At 49.7% G+C, this 14,844-nt stretch overlaps 1 protein-coding gene across 2 annotated transcripts in view; it reads left to right on the plus strand.

Moving 5' to 3' along the window:
- LMF1 (lipase maturation factor 1) overlaps positions 1-14,844 on the plus strand; it is a 202,057-nt gene that overhangs the window by 123,895 nt on the left and 63,318 nt on the right. For both annotated transcript variants that reach the window (XM_068422813.1, XM_068422812.1), the window contains one exon: positions 14,668-14,835. In XM_068422813.1, the coding sequence (XP_068278914.1) occupies positions 14,668-14,835 (168 nt within the window). The remainder of the gene's footprint in view (positions 1-14,667; positions 14,836-14,844) is intronic.

Below are 14,844 nucleotides of genomic sequence, written 5' to 3' on the forward strand. Positions count from 1 at the left end.
TAAAATCCATGGGGGTGTTACAGGGGGAGGACACGGGGCAGCCGGCGTTGGCTCCTGTGGGGCAGCCGATGTGGCTGGCACTGGGGAGGGCTGGGGGAACCGAGCCCTCTCCTATCTCAGTACGGCCTAGTAAACACGGGTGCGTTGGTGTTGGCAAAATCGACGCAGATGGGAAAACCACAGGGAAGGAATTGTTTGGAGACATGGTGCTGTGTTATCCATGTCCAAGATGTGTAAAAAGAGTAAATTCACTGATAGCAACTGTTTCCTCTTAAGCTGTATTAAAATAGATGAAGAAATCCTTCTCTAAGTTAATATTGCCAGCATCCATGTATTTTTTTTATATTTCATTATTTGTAGAGCAAGAAATTCAGGATGAGTATTTTGTACTGATTCATAGAATCATAGAATGGTTTGGGTTGGAAGGGACCTTAAAGACCATCTAGTTCCAACCCCCTGCCACAGGCAGGGACACCTTCCACCAGACCAGGTTGCTCCAAGCCCCATCCAACCTGGTCTTGAGCACTGCCAGGGAGGGGGCAGCCACAACTTCCAGACATTCTTCCAGACCTATTTCATATCTCCTTATTAGACATCTAGAACGCTTCTACTCCAATTTTAAATTATTTGCTGGGCAGGTTTTAACTCTTAGGGAAAATCCCTGATCTCAGTTGTAACTCTGCAGACCCAGTGAGGTTACATTGTGAACGAGCCTCGAATCTGTTCCTGTTAAATTCTTGATGAATGAACTTGGGATTTGAGCATTGCAGTGCTTCCATTTCCTCTGTATATCACCATTAGTGGGTTTCCTTAATTATTGTCCCACACAGTTATTAACAGCATCTGCGATCGTCAGGTTAAAGCACTTCCCCAGGCTGATGTTTCTCCATATCTGCTTCTTGACACGTGTAGTAATTCAGCAAAACGCCTCAGCACGCGCTTGCTTTGAGACCTGGAGCGGTCGTTTGCCGACGGATCGGGACCGGCACGGCGGCGGTGGCCTGGGAAAGGCGGCGGTCGTTGCGTTGGGGTGGTAAGAGGCAATTTTGGTGAGCACACGTAGGGTGGAGAGCTGGAGCTGCTGGCGTGTAGAGACCACGGCAGCTCAGAGCAGGTCCTGGGTGCTCCTCCCGCTTTCCTCCAGTGTGATCAACGGCAGAGAGCCGCCTTCCCTCTCCGGCGCAAGATCAGCTCCCAAGTAACGATGTCCAGCTGGACTGACAAAATGTGATTGCTCATCAGTTTGGTTGATGACTTAATCTGGGGCTCATTAGCATCTTGGAGCCAGTCCAGGCGATCAAAAACGATGCATAATTTTGCTGCGAGCCACAGTTTATTTAACATCTGAGCATCCTCCCGGCTGTCGCGTAGTGGCAGGGGCTCGCGTTGAGATGCACGTTCACTCTCCACGAGGCTTGTTTGCAGGGAGGAAGGGTGTGCTGAAGCCAGGCTCCTGTCATGGGGAGGAGGCTGGGAGCTGGAACGACTTGGCTTTGTGTCACCGGGTCGTAGCTGCAGAGGACATGTCGGTGGCCAACGCATCATCTGGTGAGGTGCAGAGCATCCCGCGCTCGCCTCGGGGCGTCACTCCCAGCAGAACCTTGCTGTGCCCTTGGGGTAACGCTAAATCCATAAGAGCAATAAAAATCTTCTCCTTCCCCCCAAAAACTGCTTTGTTAAGCAACTGAATACATTTTCTGATCCTTCTTGCAGCTTCCAGACCATCACCCCAACAAGACCTGTTGCTGACGGGGGGGTTTGGGGAGCAGGAGAGATGATGAGGCAGGGGGGGATGGACATGGAGACAGCATCTGCGGCTGCCGGGAAGGCTGAGCTGCGGAGGGAGCCCAGCTCCTGCCCGGCAAGGGTTAACGCCGGAGCGGGGACTGCTGGAAGGCTTCAGTTGTTTCACATTAGGCCGGGGCGGCCCTGGCTGCCTTCCGTGCTCTGGGAGCCGGGGGCCGGGTCCCCAGTGTTAAATCTGCGTAACCGATGCCGTACAACTGGCACCAGCCTTGACCACAAGTGGCCGTTAAAATAAACATCCCCGGGCTTAACTGACAGGCAGGCTCAAGGAGAAACAGGCCTGCATGACGGGGAATATTAAATACCCGGCGAGAACCTAACTTCATCAGACAAACACACCCCCCCCGTTCCCCCCCGGCATCGCCCCAGCCCCGCGGCATCAATGGGCGCAGTGTTTGGGGCCGGCGCGTGCCTCTCCCGGGGGGTGCCGGGCTGGTGCCAGCGGTGGGGGAACGTGCGAGAAATCCAGCCCCGAAACCCGCCCCGGGTAAACACGGCGGGGCGAGCCCCGCGGCGGCACGGGGACCGGCCAGCACGGGCACCGGGGGACGGGGGCTGCCATCCCTCCGTTCCTCGGGCGCCGAGCTCCTGCTCCGGGACGTTATTTGGCATTAGGAAAGGAGGTAAAAGGCTTTATTAAAAATGAGATGTTTGGCTTGGGTCGGCAGTCTTATTTATAACGATGAGTTGCAAGCTCTCCAACTCGGGACAAGTACGAGGGCATTATTATGTCCATGGGGATAGCGAAGCGACACATTTATTGGGTGGAATTTATCTGTCTACAGAATTTATTTATATTTTTTTTTAGAAAAGCATAGAAACAAGCAACACAAACCAAGCAAGGCGATTACACAAGTGCAATACTTGACGGACCTCGAGGCAAAAGGATTTGAAGGTTCAGATGCGTGTTGGTTGGTGCTGGTGGGAGAGCCTTCACCCAGCCCCGCGGGCAACCAAAGTCCCTCTTGGTTAACAAGCTGCTCCAGCACGTGCTGCTTAAAATCTGTCACGTTTTTGTGCCTGAAGGGAAACCACCAGAGTTATTAAGAATGTACTGTAGAACTTTCCATTCCTAAATTGTCCTTAAAAATATAGGTAATTATTATTTTTACCCAAGGAAGGCCTTGAGCAGGACGAGGACATTTATAACAAGCACACTTTTGAGTTCAGAGGTGCCCGAGCCTGTTTCCTGGCATTAGAATTTAATATTTCTATCTATGTCACTATGTCGGTGTATTACTTCCTAGCAAACTGTCATGTCTTTGTAAGAAGTCACTGGTTTAACCCTTTAATTAAAAAAAAAAGTTGCTGGACTGATTTCCACATGAGCGGGGCGATCCATTGGCGAGAGAGAGCTTCTCACAGCAAAGAGTTTTCTAGTGAATTGTTTTACTTGTCCTAAATTCTTTCAGTCTGCGTCCTTTGTTACTAGGGAGAAAGCTTAAACCAGAAGTGAACTCTGCTAAGCTTTTGGCCACGTCTTTGGGACAGTCACCTGGTTTTTCCTGCGTTTGTTCGCGCGGGGGAGAACGGCTGAGGCAGGAGGTGACGCTCGCTGCTTCCCGCACTATTGGGCTTTGGCAGGTTTTTTTCTTTCTTTTTTTCCTTAGGAAGCAAAAGGATTATTTTTATTCCATCCTGCTCTGTAAGTCCTCTTAGATGAACAGGAGATTCAGGCCCGAGTCAGCCACAGCGTGTCCTGCGGAGCTGGTGCCTCTAGCAGAGTAACGCAGCCTTAGTGTGAGCATCACGCCCCGCTCTTCAAGAAAGATGTTGAGGTGTTGGAGCGAGTCCAGAGGAGGGCGACCAAGCTGGTGAAGGGTCTGGAGGGTCTGACCTACGAGGAACGGCTGAGGGAGCTGCGGGTGTTTAGCCTGGAGAAGAGGAGGCTCAGAGGTGACCTTAGTGCAGTCTACAACTACCTGAAGGGAGGTTGTAGCGCAGTGGGAGTCGGCCTCTTCTCCCAGGCAACCAGCGCTAGGACAAGAGGACACAGCCTCAAGCTTTGCCAGGGCAGGTTCAGGTTGGCCATTAGGAAGCATTTCTTCTCAGCAAGGGTCATTAGCCATTGGAAGGGGCTGCCCAGGGAGGTGGTGGAGTCACCATCTCTGGAGGGGTTTAAGAAAAGCCTGGACATGGCACTTAGTGCCGTGGTCTAGTTGCCATGGTGGTGTCAGGGCAATGGTTGGACTCGATGATCCCAGAGGGCTCTTCCAACCTCATTGATTCTGTGATTTACAACAACGACTGCTCAAACCAGCTGGCTGGTGGCAATGCCCTCATTTGAGGGAGGTGGTGTTGAGCCGTACTCTGTCTCTTGGGCGGTTGGAGAGTTAAACGAGGCCGCCCGTGGTGCCGAGTCGCCCCCTCCTGCCCCCGGCGCTGGATTTGGCGTGGAGCGCAGTGGCGTTCCAGTTCGGAGAATTCAAATGACCGTCCAGGTAGTCGGTTCCTAATGGCACAATTTACCCTTTGTGAACACGTTTTATGAAAGATCCCACTGTTTGTCTCAAGCTGTGAAGAAAAAAAAAAACCCCAAAACTAACCCAACTGTAAACGTCCAGGCCACGAAACTGCCTAATCCAAACACAGGCACGAGCCGGGGGCTTTGCTGGTGTTTGCCGCCCGCGGGTTTGCCCATGTGTTCCTTGGCCTGGTGCTCAACGTCCCATTTATGAGCGCACACCAAAAGGAAAAAAAAAGCTCTCTGAAGGAGATATGATCCTGGTTTTAGCACTGGACTTTATAAAAGGAAAAAAAAGTGAAGTAATGAGGGCCTTTGGGAGAGCGGCCGTGGTACATTTTTAGAGTCGTGAATGGTAGGTTGAAGCCCAGGGTCCGCCTGGCAGGCGGAGCGGTTGGAAAGATGTTTGGACAGATGTTCTTCCACCCTCTCCCTCCAGCAGCAGACTTGTCCTTCAAAGCACATCCCCAAAAAGAGAGAAGGGACCGCGCTGCATCGCGAGGGTCTTTGCACCCCGGGTGCTCGGGGTGGCAGAGGAACACGCTCCTTAGCACAGTATCGCCCGTACTGTGCTTGTTCTCAGCTGGACGTATGGGGGTTGTACCAGGACACCCAGAAGATGATTTACCTGTAGATCCTCAGCAGGGAGAGCAGGCTGTGCTCTGGGGATATGGGCTTTGTCCTGAGTGCAAGCTTGTCTTCCTTTTTAACGTGGCAGATAGTTTTTCCTCCTTCTCTTCTGACCATCTTCTATGCTGTAGGTTCAGCTTCAGCTATTTTTCAGTACTTAAATTGGATTTTAAACACTTTTCTGACCCTCTTGTAGTCACAGCTCTATCTGCTGGCAGCAGAACACTGTCACAGCCCAGGGCTCGGCAACTTCTGATGGAGAACAGAGACTTTGATTTTCAAAGGAGTGGACAGGAGTCCTGGGGTGGCTTTTGGTTCGTGCGTCTTTGTCCCTGCTGTACCCACAGGTTATGATCGTCCATTTCCCGTGGCAGGCAGCATCCCGGTTCTGCATCCAAAGCTCATTCCACAATATCATTCCACGGCTGTGTTATCACCTAGAGCACGCCAGGAACTTTGCTGAAAAGGTCAGAAAATCCCAGTTCATTGAAGATTCCTGCAGAAAAATGTCATAGTAGAATGTGCTGGGTGGGTTCCTCAGGTCTGGGAGGAATCGGACAGCAATGCAATATCCAGACATGCTATGGCCCAGGGGTGAAGGCTCAAGCATGGGCTAAGGGAAACCAACCCCACCTTGAAGGCCTTCTGGGGGGAATTCTTCAGTATCATTTGCATCCTTGATGAGCACCAAGCTATTTGTCTGCGCCGGGTGATCAAGACCATGCAAGTGACTTTGCAGAGGTCGCAGAGGGGAATTGTCAGAGGGGTGAACAGTGTAGGATGATCAGAGGGATCTTTGAGGTACCAGATATCTCAGGAAAATGGGCTGTGGGACCAACAAGGTCCCATCTGGTCCTAGCTAGGATTAAGAGCATGGAAGGTGCTGGTTCCTGGGGTGACCCGTGCTCTTTGGGATGAAATGGTGACATACTCCCCTTTGAACCGTTTTGTATTCAGGCAGAATAAGGAACTGCGTGAGCCTTAGTGCTGGAGGTGTTAAGCACCGTCATCTCAGCCCACTTGCTGGTGGAGCTTTGGGTCTTGCAGTGATGATGAATGCTTGGTGTGGTGTCCTGGCGCCGTCTTCTCTCCTTTTGGCTACTTATCCCCGGGACGTGGCAGGACACAGCCCGTTTGAAAGACCCCGGACAGCGGAGCTGGTGCCTGTTATCTCATTTACCATGAGGGGGTACCTGGTGGGAGCACATCCATCACCGTGCTCGTGCACCAAAGCGATACCTCTGGCCTGCAGGAGAAAAGACTAAATGAACCCAAAAGTAATGTGTATTAAAAGAAAATGTAAAATGGCAGAGGCCACGTGAACCGAGCAGAGGTATTTTCTAGCTGTCTAGTCTAAGGTTTGGTATCATTTTTCTCTGGGATTACAGGGGCTTTCACCTCATAAATTTGTGCCTGTTTGAGGCCGTTAATCTTTCTTTACATGTTGCCTTGCAATTTTAGAGCTTTGCCACCATCTGGGATCACATTTTAAATGGAGTTTCCACTCAGTACGTTCCTTTTCATGAAATTATTTATATATGAAGAAATATATAATAAATATATCAGGACTGGGTTGTTTTTAAACATTTTCAGTGCTTTCGCAAGGGCTTACCTTGCATGGAAAAACTTGTCTTCTCTAATACAGAGCCATAACAGGGACCAATTAAAGGATCACATTTGCAATATGCTCTTAAATGGCAATTTAAAATATTGGTGAGCGACCTGCCTCGCGATCTGCTGGGGAAGGTGAGCTCCATCGGAGAGGGCCAGGCCAGGGAGCGCGTTTCTGTGATGGAAAATCTCGGAGTATGAGATGCACCAGGAAAGCACCGTCTGATGGCAACTGGATATCAAAGCTGGAGGAGGATTGCTGCAGCTCCCCCGTTGCCTTTGGAATGGGACCTTCTTGGTAAGCAGGTATTGCCCTTCGCTCCTGTTACTTACAGATGTACCTTCCAGCTTGGTGCACTCCTTAAACCAAACGTGACCCATCTCTGGAGCTCTTAACAAACAAGTCTTCTCCCCAAAGGCAGTAATGACCCACAGTTGGTTGCACCAGCAACTAGCAATAGGACAAGAGGACACAGCCTCAAGCTTCGCCAGGGGAGGTTCAGGTTGGCCATTAGGAAGCATTTCTTCTCAGCAAGGGTCATTAGCCATTGGAAGGGGCTGCCCAGGGAGGTGGTGGAGTCCCCATCTCTGGAGGTGTTTAAGAAAAGCCTGGCCATGGCACTTAGTGCCCTGGTCTAGTTGCCATGGTGGTGTCAGGGCAATGGTTGGACTCGATGATCCCAGAGGGCTCTTCCAACCTCATTGATTCTGTGATTCTGGCCCCACCAGAGCCGGGATGTCTGTTCCAGGCCCTGCTAATTATTTTAAAGAGATTTTGAACAAATAAATAGCCTGAACAGTTCAGCGGTTCCTTGTGTAATTTTAGCTCTGGACCCCTCCAAGAATGTACAGAATAAATAGGTGAATCTGTAATACATCCACAATTAACTCTATATACAGCGAGCAGCTCGGAGGCACGCTACGGAGGAACAGTGTCAATAAACAGGTACGCTGTGGGCCGTGGAAATGTGGTCTGTATTATTGGAGAAGGGTAGCTCTGACCAGGAGGTAGGGTGCAGTCTGGAAAAGCAAACAGTGCTTCTGCAGATCCTTCTGCCCCCACCCAACTTGTTGGAATTCAGAGATCCATCGTTGCAGCGTACCCCTGGTAAAGTACATCCTTGCTCATGCTGGTGTAAGTCAGGGCTGACTCAGCGGGAGCAAAGCTTGGCTTTGTAGCTAAATGGCACGGGTGTGGCAGGAAGGTTTCACCTATGCTGGTGACTTTGCAAGTGCAACTTTGTGAACAGGAAAACAAAATTCCTCAGGATATTTTATAACGCCGAGGCATGAAATTGCGCAGCAGAATTTTCTCCCAAGACCCTTTCCCCTCCGGCGTGCGTAGCCGCATGTGCAGCCATCCTTCCCCGAGAAACCCAACGCCCAGACGTGAAGCATTTCTCTGATTTTTCATGCTTTTAACTTTTCATTGCTGAGGCTTCGCTCAGCCGGGAGAAGTAGGGACCTGTTTCAGCTTTGAAAAACCTTAGACGGAGGGGCGGCCGGGGAAAGGAGTTAAAAATGAAACAGCAGATTTATATATATAAAAAGTAAAAATATATGTTCTACATCTGAAGTTTATTTAGGTCCTTTGGGAGAGTGGCGCGGCACTACGTCTCTACTAAATTGCCAACATTTTATGGTCGTGCTGGCACTGAGTCAAACACACATCTCCTTGGCTTGGGTTGCTGTCTTAAAGCAGGCAGATTCCAGTATGTTTTTCTATGAACTGAATATTACTATTGACTGGACAAGGGAAGCTCTGCCCAGCAAGAACATATCGGTAACTTTTCTTTTTAATAGACCTATCAAGACTTAATTATTTTGATACTGCATTACTGAGGAGCCAACCCCTTGTGACCCTCCAGACATGAGATTTCTGTGCATTTTAAGACAGATACAACTTTTTAATTTTCTCTTATATTTTATTTTGATTGGAATCATATTAATAACTGGAAAGTTTCAAAGGGCCTGTTTTTAACTGGTTAGCTGTTGTGTGTGCAGGTATGTTCGTAGCGTGCACGTGGAGCCTTGTGCGCCTGAATGCGTGTATAAAATATACACGGCATAAGGTACCGCTGGGATTTACACAGGAGACTGAGCAGTTTGCTGCTCAATTTCCTTTCAAAACCCTTGCCTACATGTGTATCTTTGTGCAAAATCGCTGTGTTGTTCATCAATCAAGGTTGCTGCACATGTAGAGCGCCTACCACAAAGCCCCACCGGCGAGGACGCGGCAGCTCTCCGTGATCTCCCCCCGTTATGAAGGAAGGTGTTTTGCAGGAGTCGTTGGTTACTGTACAGCACGAGACGGTCTGACTTCAGCCGAGACACGCATCTTCCCACACTTCCCAGCAGCTGCGAGTGACCCTGTTTATCTCCTTTCTGCTCGCTGCCTCTTGCTCTTCTGCACGGGGCTGGGAAGCCGTTTCTGCTCGGGCTTGGGAAAGTGGAGCTTTGATCTGCAGATGCGTAAGGAGGAAGGGTCAAGATCTGAAGGCGAATAGACTGGCAGAGAAACAGCCTGTTGGATCATGCTGATCAAATTATGCTCTGTGATGGAGAACCCTTTTTATTTCTTGGTCCAAAGTACAAGAGAACTGAGAGCTTTTCTTTGAAGTTGAGAAGATGCGTTCATGCCTCAGTGCCGTGGGAAGCTGGAGAGCTGCGCTTTACAGTTCATCTGTACCTTCCACAAACGCTCAGGAGAACATTCAGTAACACCTCTCAGCCTGGTTTTCCAGGGTGCTGCTGCTCTTCACCCCTTCCTGGTGTGCCAAAGGCTTCCCTCTCTTTTGACTGTTGGAGCCTCTGGTGCCCACAAGCCGTTCCTGAAGCGTTCATTGCGCCAAGTTAATCCTATTTCTTTTGACCGAATAGTTGTTTTCTCTCTTCATTTATACATATTTGCTGTTGTTCCATTTCCTTCTGGTTTTCAAGATTTTTCTGCCATTAAGTGCACTCAGATTTGAGTATTTTGGTTAAGTAGGTGCCTTCCAATGGGAAAAGAAATGATAGTATCTAGAGCGTATGGGAATATTTATGGCTTGCTTTGTTTTTCACTAAGCCAGATTTCTGCGATAGGCACCCAGGGTGATGTTCTGAAAGGCTGTCCTTAGTGGTGTTTTAATGTTAATGCCAAGTATACTTTTGGTTATCTGAATCAATAGATAAGTCTGAGTTTACCTTATACAAACAGGTAGAATAATGGATTTTTTGTTCAGTTTCAGTTTTTGAAACTGCTTCGTTCACAACTTGCTACTGCTTTTTGAAAGACGCCTTGTGAGTTTGAGCTGTTGTGGTGCTCAGACCAACAAGCACAGAATCACAGAATCGATCAGGTTGTAAGAGCCCTCTGGCATCATCGAGTCCAACCATTGCCCTGACACCACCATTGCAACTAGACCATGGCACTAAGTGCCATGTCCAGTCTTTTCTTAAACCCCTCCAGAGATGGTGACTCCACCACCTCCCTGGGCAGCCCCTTCCAATGGCTAAAGACCCTTTCTCAGAAGAAATGCTTCCTAATGTCCAACCCGAACCTCCCCTGGCCAAGCTTGAGGCTGTGTCCTCTTGTCCTAGTGCTGGTTGCCTGGGAGAAGAGGCTGACTCCCACTGCGCTACAACCTCCCTTCAGGTAGTTGTAGACTGCACTAAGGTCACCTCTGAGCCTCCTCTTCTCCAGATACCACAGAGGCTTCTGAAGCCGTGCCTCAGTTTATCATGGAGTGAAGGAAGGTAAAAACCCATCACAGCAAAGGATAAAACTTACTTGGTATATCTCTGGGCTCCTCCTCCTTTGAGATCGTGAGAGGACAGGGTCTTCCCTGCCCTCCAACTTCACCCTCCTGTGCCACACAGCGACTTGCATGGGAGTTGTGCCGCTCACGCTATCGCATCCCCAGCCCCACCTGAGCAGGGGGTTGTTCAAGGACAATGTGGGACTTGTTTTCATGCACACATGTAGGAGAGCCTGGAGATTTCCCTAGGCTGAGGTGGGGTATCTAACACCGGGTTTAAATACTCCGTCGGAGTTTATGTAATGCCATACCAATGAGGAGGCTGAGAGGAGAGACCATGTGTATTTACAGTCCCAGAGAAGAGCGTTTACCCTGGTGTATAATAGCCTTCTGTTGGGTTTTAGGAGCGTATAGTTTAGTAAATTAGGAGTCTTCAGGTACTTAGCACTTTAATGGTTCTCACTAAGAACATAATTAAACCATAGACCCCTTAGGGAGAAAAAACAGTTTATTGTGCATATTTTTAGACTCTGTTACCAGCCCTCATAAAACCTGGTAGATACAAGCCAGAGAACATGCCTTAGCTGGCGACCCAGAACTCCTTCAGCCGCCCCGCAGTCACACGTTACAAATCTGCCCCGTGAATTATGGAATTAATTTTCCCCAATCTGATTTCGAAACGCATTTGCAGCGCAGTTTTTCTCCGGCTGCTGGAGGTGCGAGGGAGGCAGAAGGTTTATTATATTGCACCTTGTGCTGACACATAAAGCTGGTTTTTGCTGGTTGTTTTTTTATTTAAAAACATTCTGTGTTTCATAGAGGTATCCAGAAATGGGGCTTGTTGGAGGCAACGGCTTCGCTCTGCTCCTCTCACCATCCGTCTGCCTTGGGCTTGTTTATTTAGTTGCATCTGACTTGAAGCTGCATTTTTCTGCCTGTGTGTCTCAGGAATTCACCGTTCTCGATGTAGGGAACTCCTGGATGCTTCCTAGGATGCTTCTCCTTGCAAAGCAGCCACGAAGCAAAGCGTAAAGCTCAAAATCCCCAGCGAAACAAGCCAGGGGAGGTGATCCTGGAATGCTTTTCCCTTCTCCCAGGCTCTGACACTGCCGCGGTGTTTCCATAGGATGTGGTGACACCGGGAGAGCACTAGACATGCCTGTGCTGGGCAAGTTTCCTCTCTGACCCCAGCGATGCACCCCGGGTGCTGTGTCCCAGCCCCAGCCGGGTGCTGCACAGTGGGACCCATCGGACAGAGTGTTGGGTGCCCCCAGCACCTCTGGGCAGCGATCGAATACTGTGTCCAGTTCTGGGCCCCGCACTTCAAGAAAGATGTTGAGGTGTTGGAGCGAGTCCAGAGGAGGGCAACCAAGCTGGTGAAGGGTCTGGAGGGTCTGACCTCCGAGGAACGGCTGAGGGAGCTGGGGGTGTTTAGCCTGGAGAAGAGGAGGCTCAGAGGTGACCTTAGTGCAGTCTACAACTACCTGAAGGGAGGTTGTAGTGGGGTGGGAGTCGGCCTCTTCTCCCAGGCAACCAGCGATAGGACAAGAGGACACAGCCTCAAGCTTGGCCAGGGGAGGGTCAGGTTGGACATTAGGAAGCATTTCTTCTCAGCAAGGGTCATTAGCCATTGGAAGGGGCTGCCCAGGGAGGTGGTGGAGTCACCATCTCTGGAGGGGTTTAAGAAAAGCCTGGACATGGCACTTAGTGCCCTGATCTAGTTGCCATGGTGGTGTCAGGGCAATGGTTGGACTCGATGATCCCAGAGGGCTCTTCCAACCTGACTGATTCTGTGATTCTGTGACTCAGGCACAAAACGAAACCAGAAAGCTTCCCAGCATCAGAGGTGCCTGCGTTCAGCACCGCAGTGATTCACACGTTGCTCTGGGTCTTTGCTCTTGCCTCGACAGCCCTTCCCGAGTAAACACAGCTTTCTCCCCGGGAAGCCTCTGCCGCGCTGCGCCTGTGCTCGCAGCATCTGGAAGCCATTGGGAGGAACACACACACACACCCACCCCCCTCGCACCCTGCTCCCCCAGCAGCCTCGGAACGAATTTCTGATCCATGCGAATCACTTCTCTATCGCTGTGTTTTGTGTTACGTACTCGAGGTTTACACACCGGAGAAGCAGCTGCAGTGGTGAGGAGGAAGGGTCCATTGCTGATCGTGTCCCCAGAGGCTCTGTCGCCTGCGCTGCTCCTATCAAATGCGTTTCTTTCCCTCTGTCAAAACAAGTGCCAAGGAACCGTGGGGTGTTTGTGGTGTCTCTGCTCCTGGTTTAGCCTTTCAGTCGTGCTTGTCGTTATCCGGCCTGTTGCGCAGCGTTGCCCCCGCTGACACCGCGATAGTGTCTGTGATAAGGTGAAGGATGGCAATGCTATGGCACCTGGGAGGGAATTATTAACCCACGCCAGATTTCTGTGCTTCATTTCTCTTTTTCCCCCGTTTCTACTTCAGGATAAGAATCAGACTGCTGCTAAAGAGCATAAACAACAGCAGACCCAGCTTGCCAGCCTGGGCCTTCCCACGTGAGCCCAAACCAATGTTGAGGTGCTGGAGCGAGTCCAGAGGAGGGCAACCAAGCTGGTGAAGGGTCTGGAGGGTCTGACCTACAAGGAACAGCTGAGGGAGCTGGGGGTGTTTAGCCTGGAGAAGAGGAGGCTCAGAGGTGACCTTAGTGCAGTCTACAACTACCTGAAGGGAGGTTGTAGAGGGGTGGGAGTTGACCTCTTCTCCCAGGCAACCAGCGCTAGGACAAGAGGACACAGCCTCAAGCTTGGCCAGGGGAGGTTCAGGTTGGACATTAGGAAGCATTTCTTCTCAGCAAGGGTCATTAGCCATTGGAAGGGGCTGCCCAGGGAGGTGGTGGAGTCACCATCTCTGGAGGGGTTTAAGAAAAGCCTGGACATGGCACTTAGTGCCCTGGTGTAGTTGCCATGGTGGTGTCAGGGCAATGGCTGGACTCGATGATCCCAGAGGGCTCTTCCAACCTCATTGATTCTGGGATTCTGAACTTGTAGGGCTGCTGCCTCATCTAGGTCAGGTTTGGTTAAAGCACTTAAAAAAAAATTAATAGAAGCAGCCAAGAAGCAACCTGCCTTTTGGGGAGGATAAAAGCGTTTCTCAGCAATTTGGGATCAAGGTAAAAAAATCTCTTTGTGAGCTCCCTGATGTTCTGGGAGTGCTCAAGAGCGGGCCAGCGAGCAGATTAACTCGAAACAGGTCCCGTGCGGAGGGGAAGGACCCTCGGTGGCACCCGGGAGCGCTGACCTCCACCCCCGTGCCGGAGCGGGCTCGGCAGAGCGCCGTGACCCCGACACCGCTCCATCCGGCGCCGGTGTCCGAGGAAGGAAGGATGCGGTCTCCTGTCCTAAGGGCTTACAGCAGCCTCAACCCCACATAAAGCAACAGCTTTATTAATCCCAGCTTTGCTAATAAGGAATTACAATAGTTGTGGGATTTGGCAGGGGAAGCACACTCAGTTGCCATGCAGAGTACAGTAATTTCCCTGTTTTGTTTGTATTTTTTATTTAACTACAAATAATTTAAAGATGTGTTGTCTCCTTCAATTAAAATTTGCGTCTTCATCCTCTCTTTTTTTTTTTGGTCGCAATTTTAAAACAATACTAATGAATTTGAGCTTGTCAGGTATGCTAAGATAAATTAACTTCTTTTTTTTCTAAAATTGCAGCGTTTCTAAGGGCAGCTTTTATTAACATATCAGGATTTGGGTTTGTTTCCATTGTAAAATTTGCAGCTTTGTTTTACTAAATGGAAGATCTCCCAGTGTCAAAAAATTTCAGGCTGATAAAAGAATAATATTGTCACAAGGCCAGTACGTAAATACCTTAAACCAATATAGCATGTTTAGAGGAATTACCCTTTCCTCTCCCAAATTACCATTTTGGAAAGCAACTCTACCACCACATTTATTTCAAATTTAAACATTTTGAAAGAGTATCTCCTAGGTTTTAAAATCTGGTTTCCATTCCTGGCTCTGTTTGACCTGCTGAGTGACCCTGAGAAAATCTTTTTCTCAGTTTCTGTAGCTGCTTAGTTGCTCTGACGATCTTCAGCACTCATGCAGAGCCATTTAACTGTTGGTGTCGAGCTACATTTCAGTGTTAAATAATAGTGGGTTTAATTTGAGTGGGTTTTGGTTATGATGAAAAAAAGAGAAAATTAAAACTCTTGTTTTTTTAAAAGATGTGTTGGTTTAAAAATTCCTTGGGTTTGCACGAAAAAAATTGAATGAAGTCATTTTCTCTAAAAAGAAATGAGTGCCCAGAGGCAAAGGATGGTTCTTCTGGGAGCAAACTTGGGGAAAGAAATCAGGAAAAAGGCCAAGAGCTCTGTAGCTCCCCCCGATGATGAGCCTTGGAGGGGGGTTGACTCTTTTTTCCTTCCACCTTTCAGACACAGCCGGTGCCCAACCCCATCGCCTACTTCATGCATCGCTCGCCGTGGTGGTTCCATCAGTTCGAGACCCTGGTCAATCACTTCATCGAGCTGGTGGTGCCGTTCTTTCTCCTCCTGGGACGGCGGATGTGCATCGTGCACGGCCTCTTGCAGATCCTCTTCCAGGTGAGATGC

This window comes from Nyctibius grandis, chromosome Z (genome assembly GCF_013368605.1).
Source record: "Nyctibius grandis isolate bNycGra1 chromosome Z, bNycGra1.pri, whole genome shotgun sequence".
NCBI classification, from domain to species: Eukaryota; Metazoa; Chordata; class Aves; order Nyctibiiformes; family Nyctibiidae; genus Nyctibius; species Nyctibius grandis.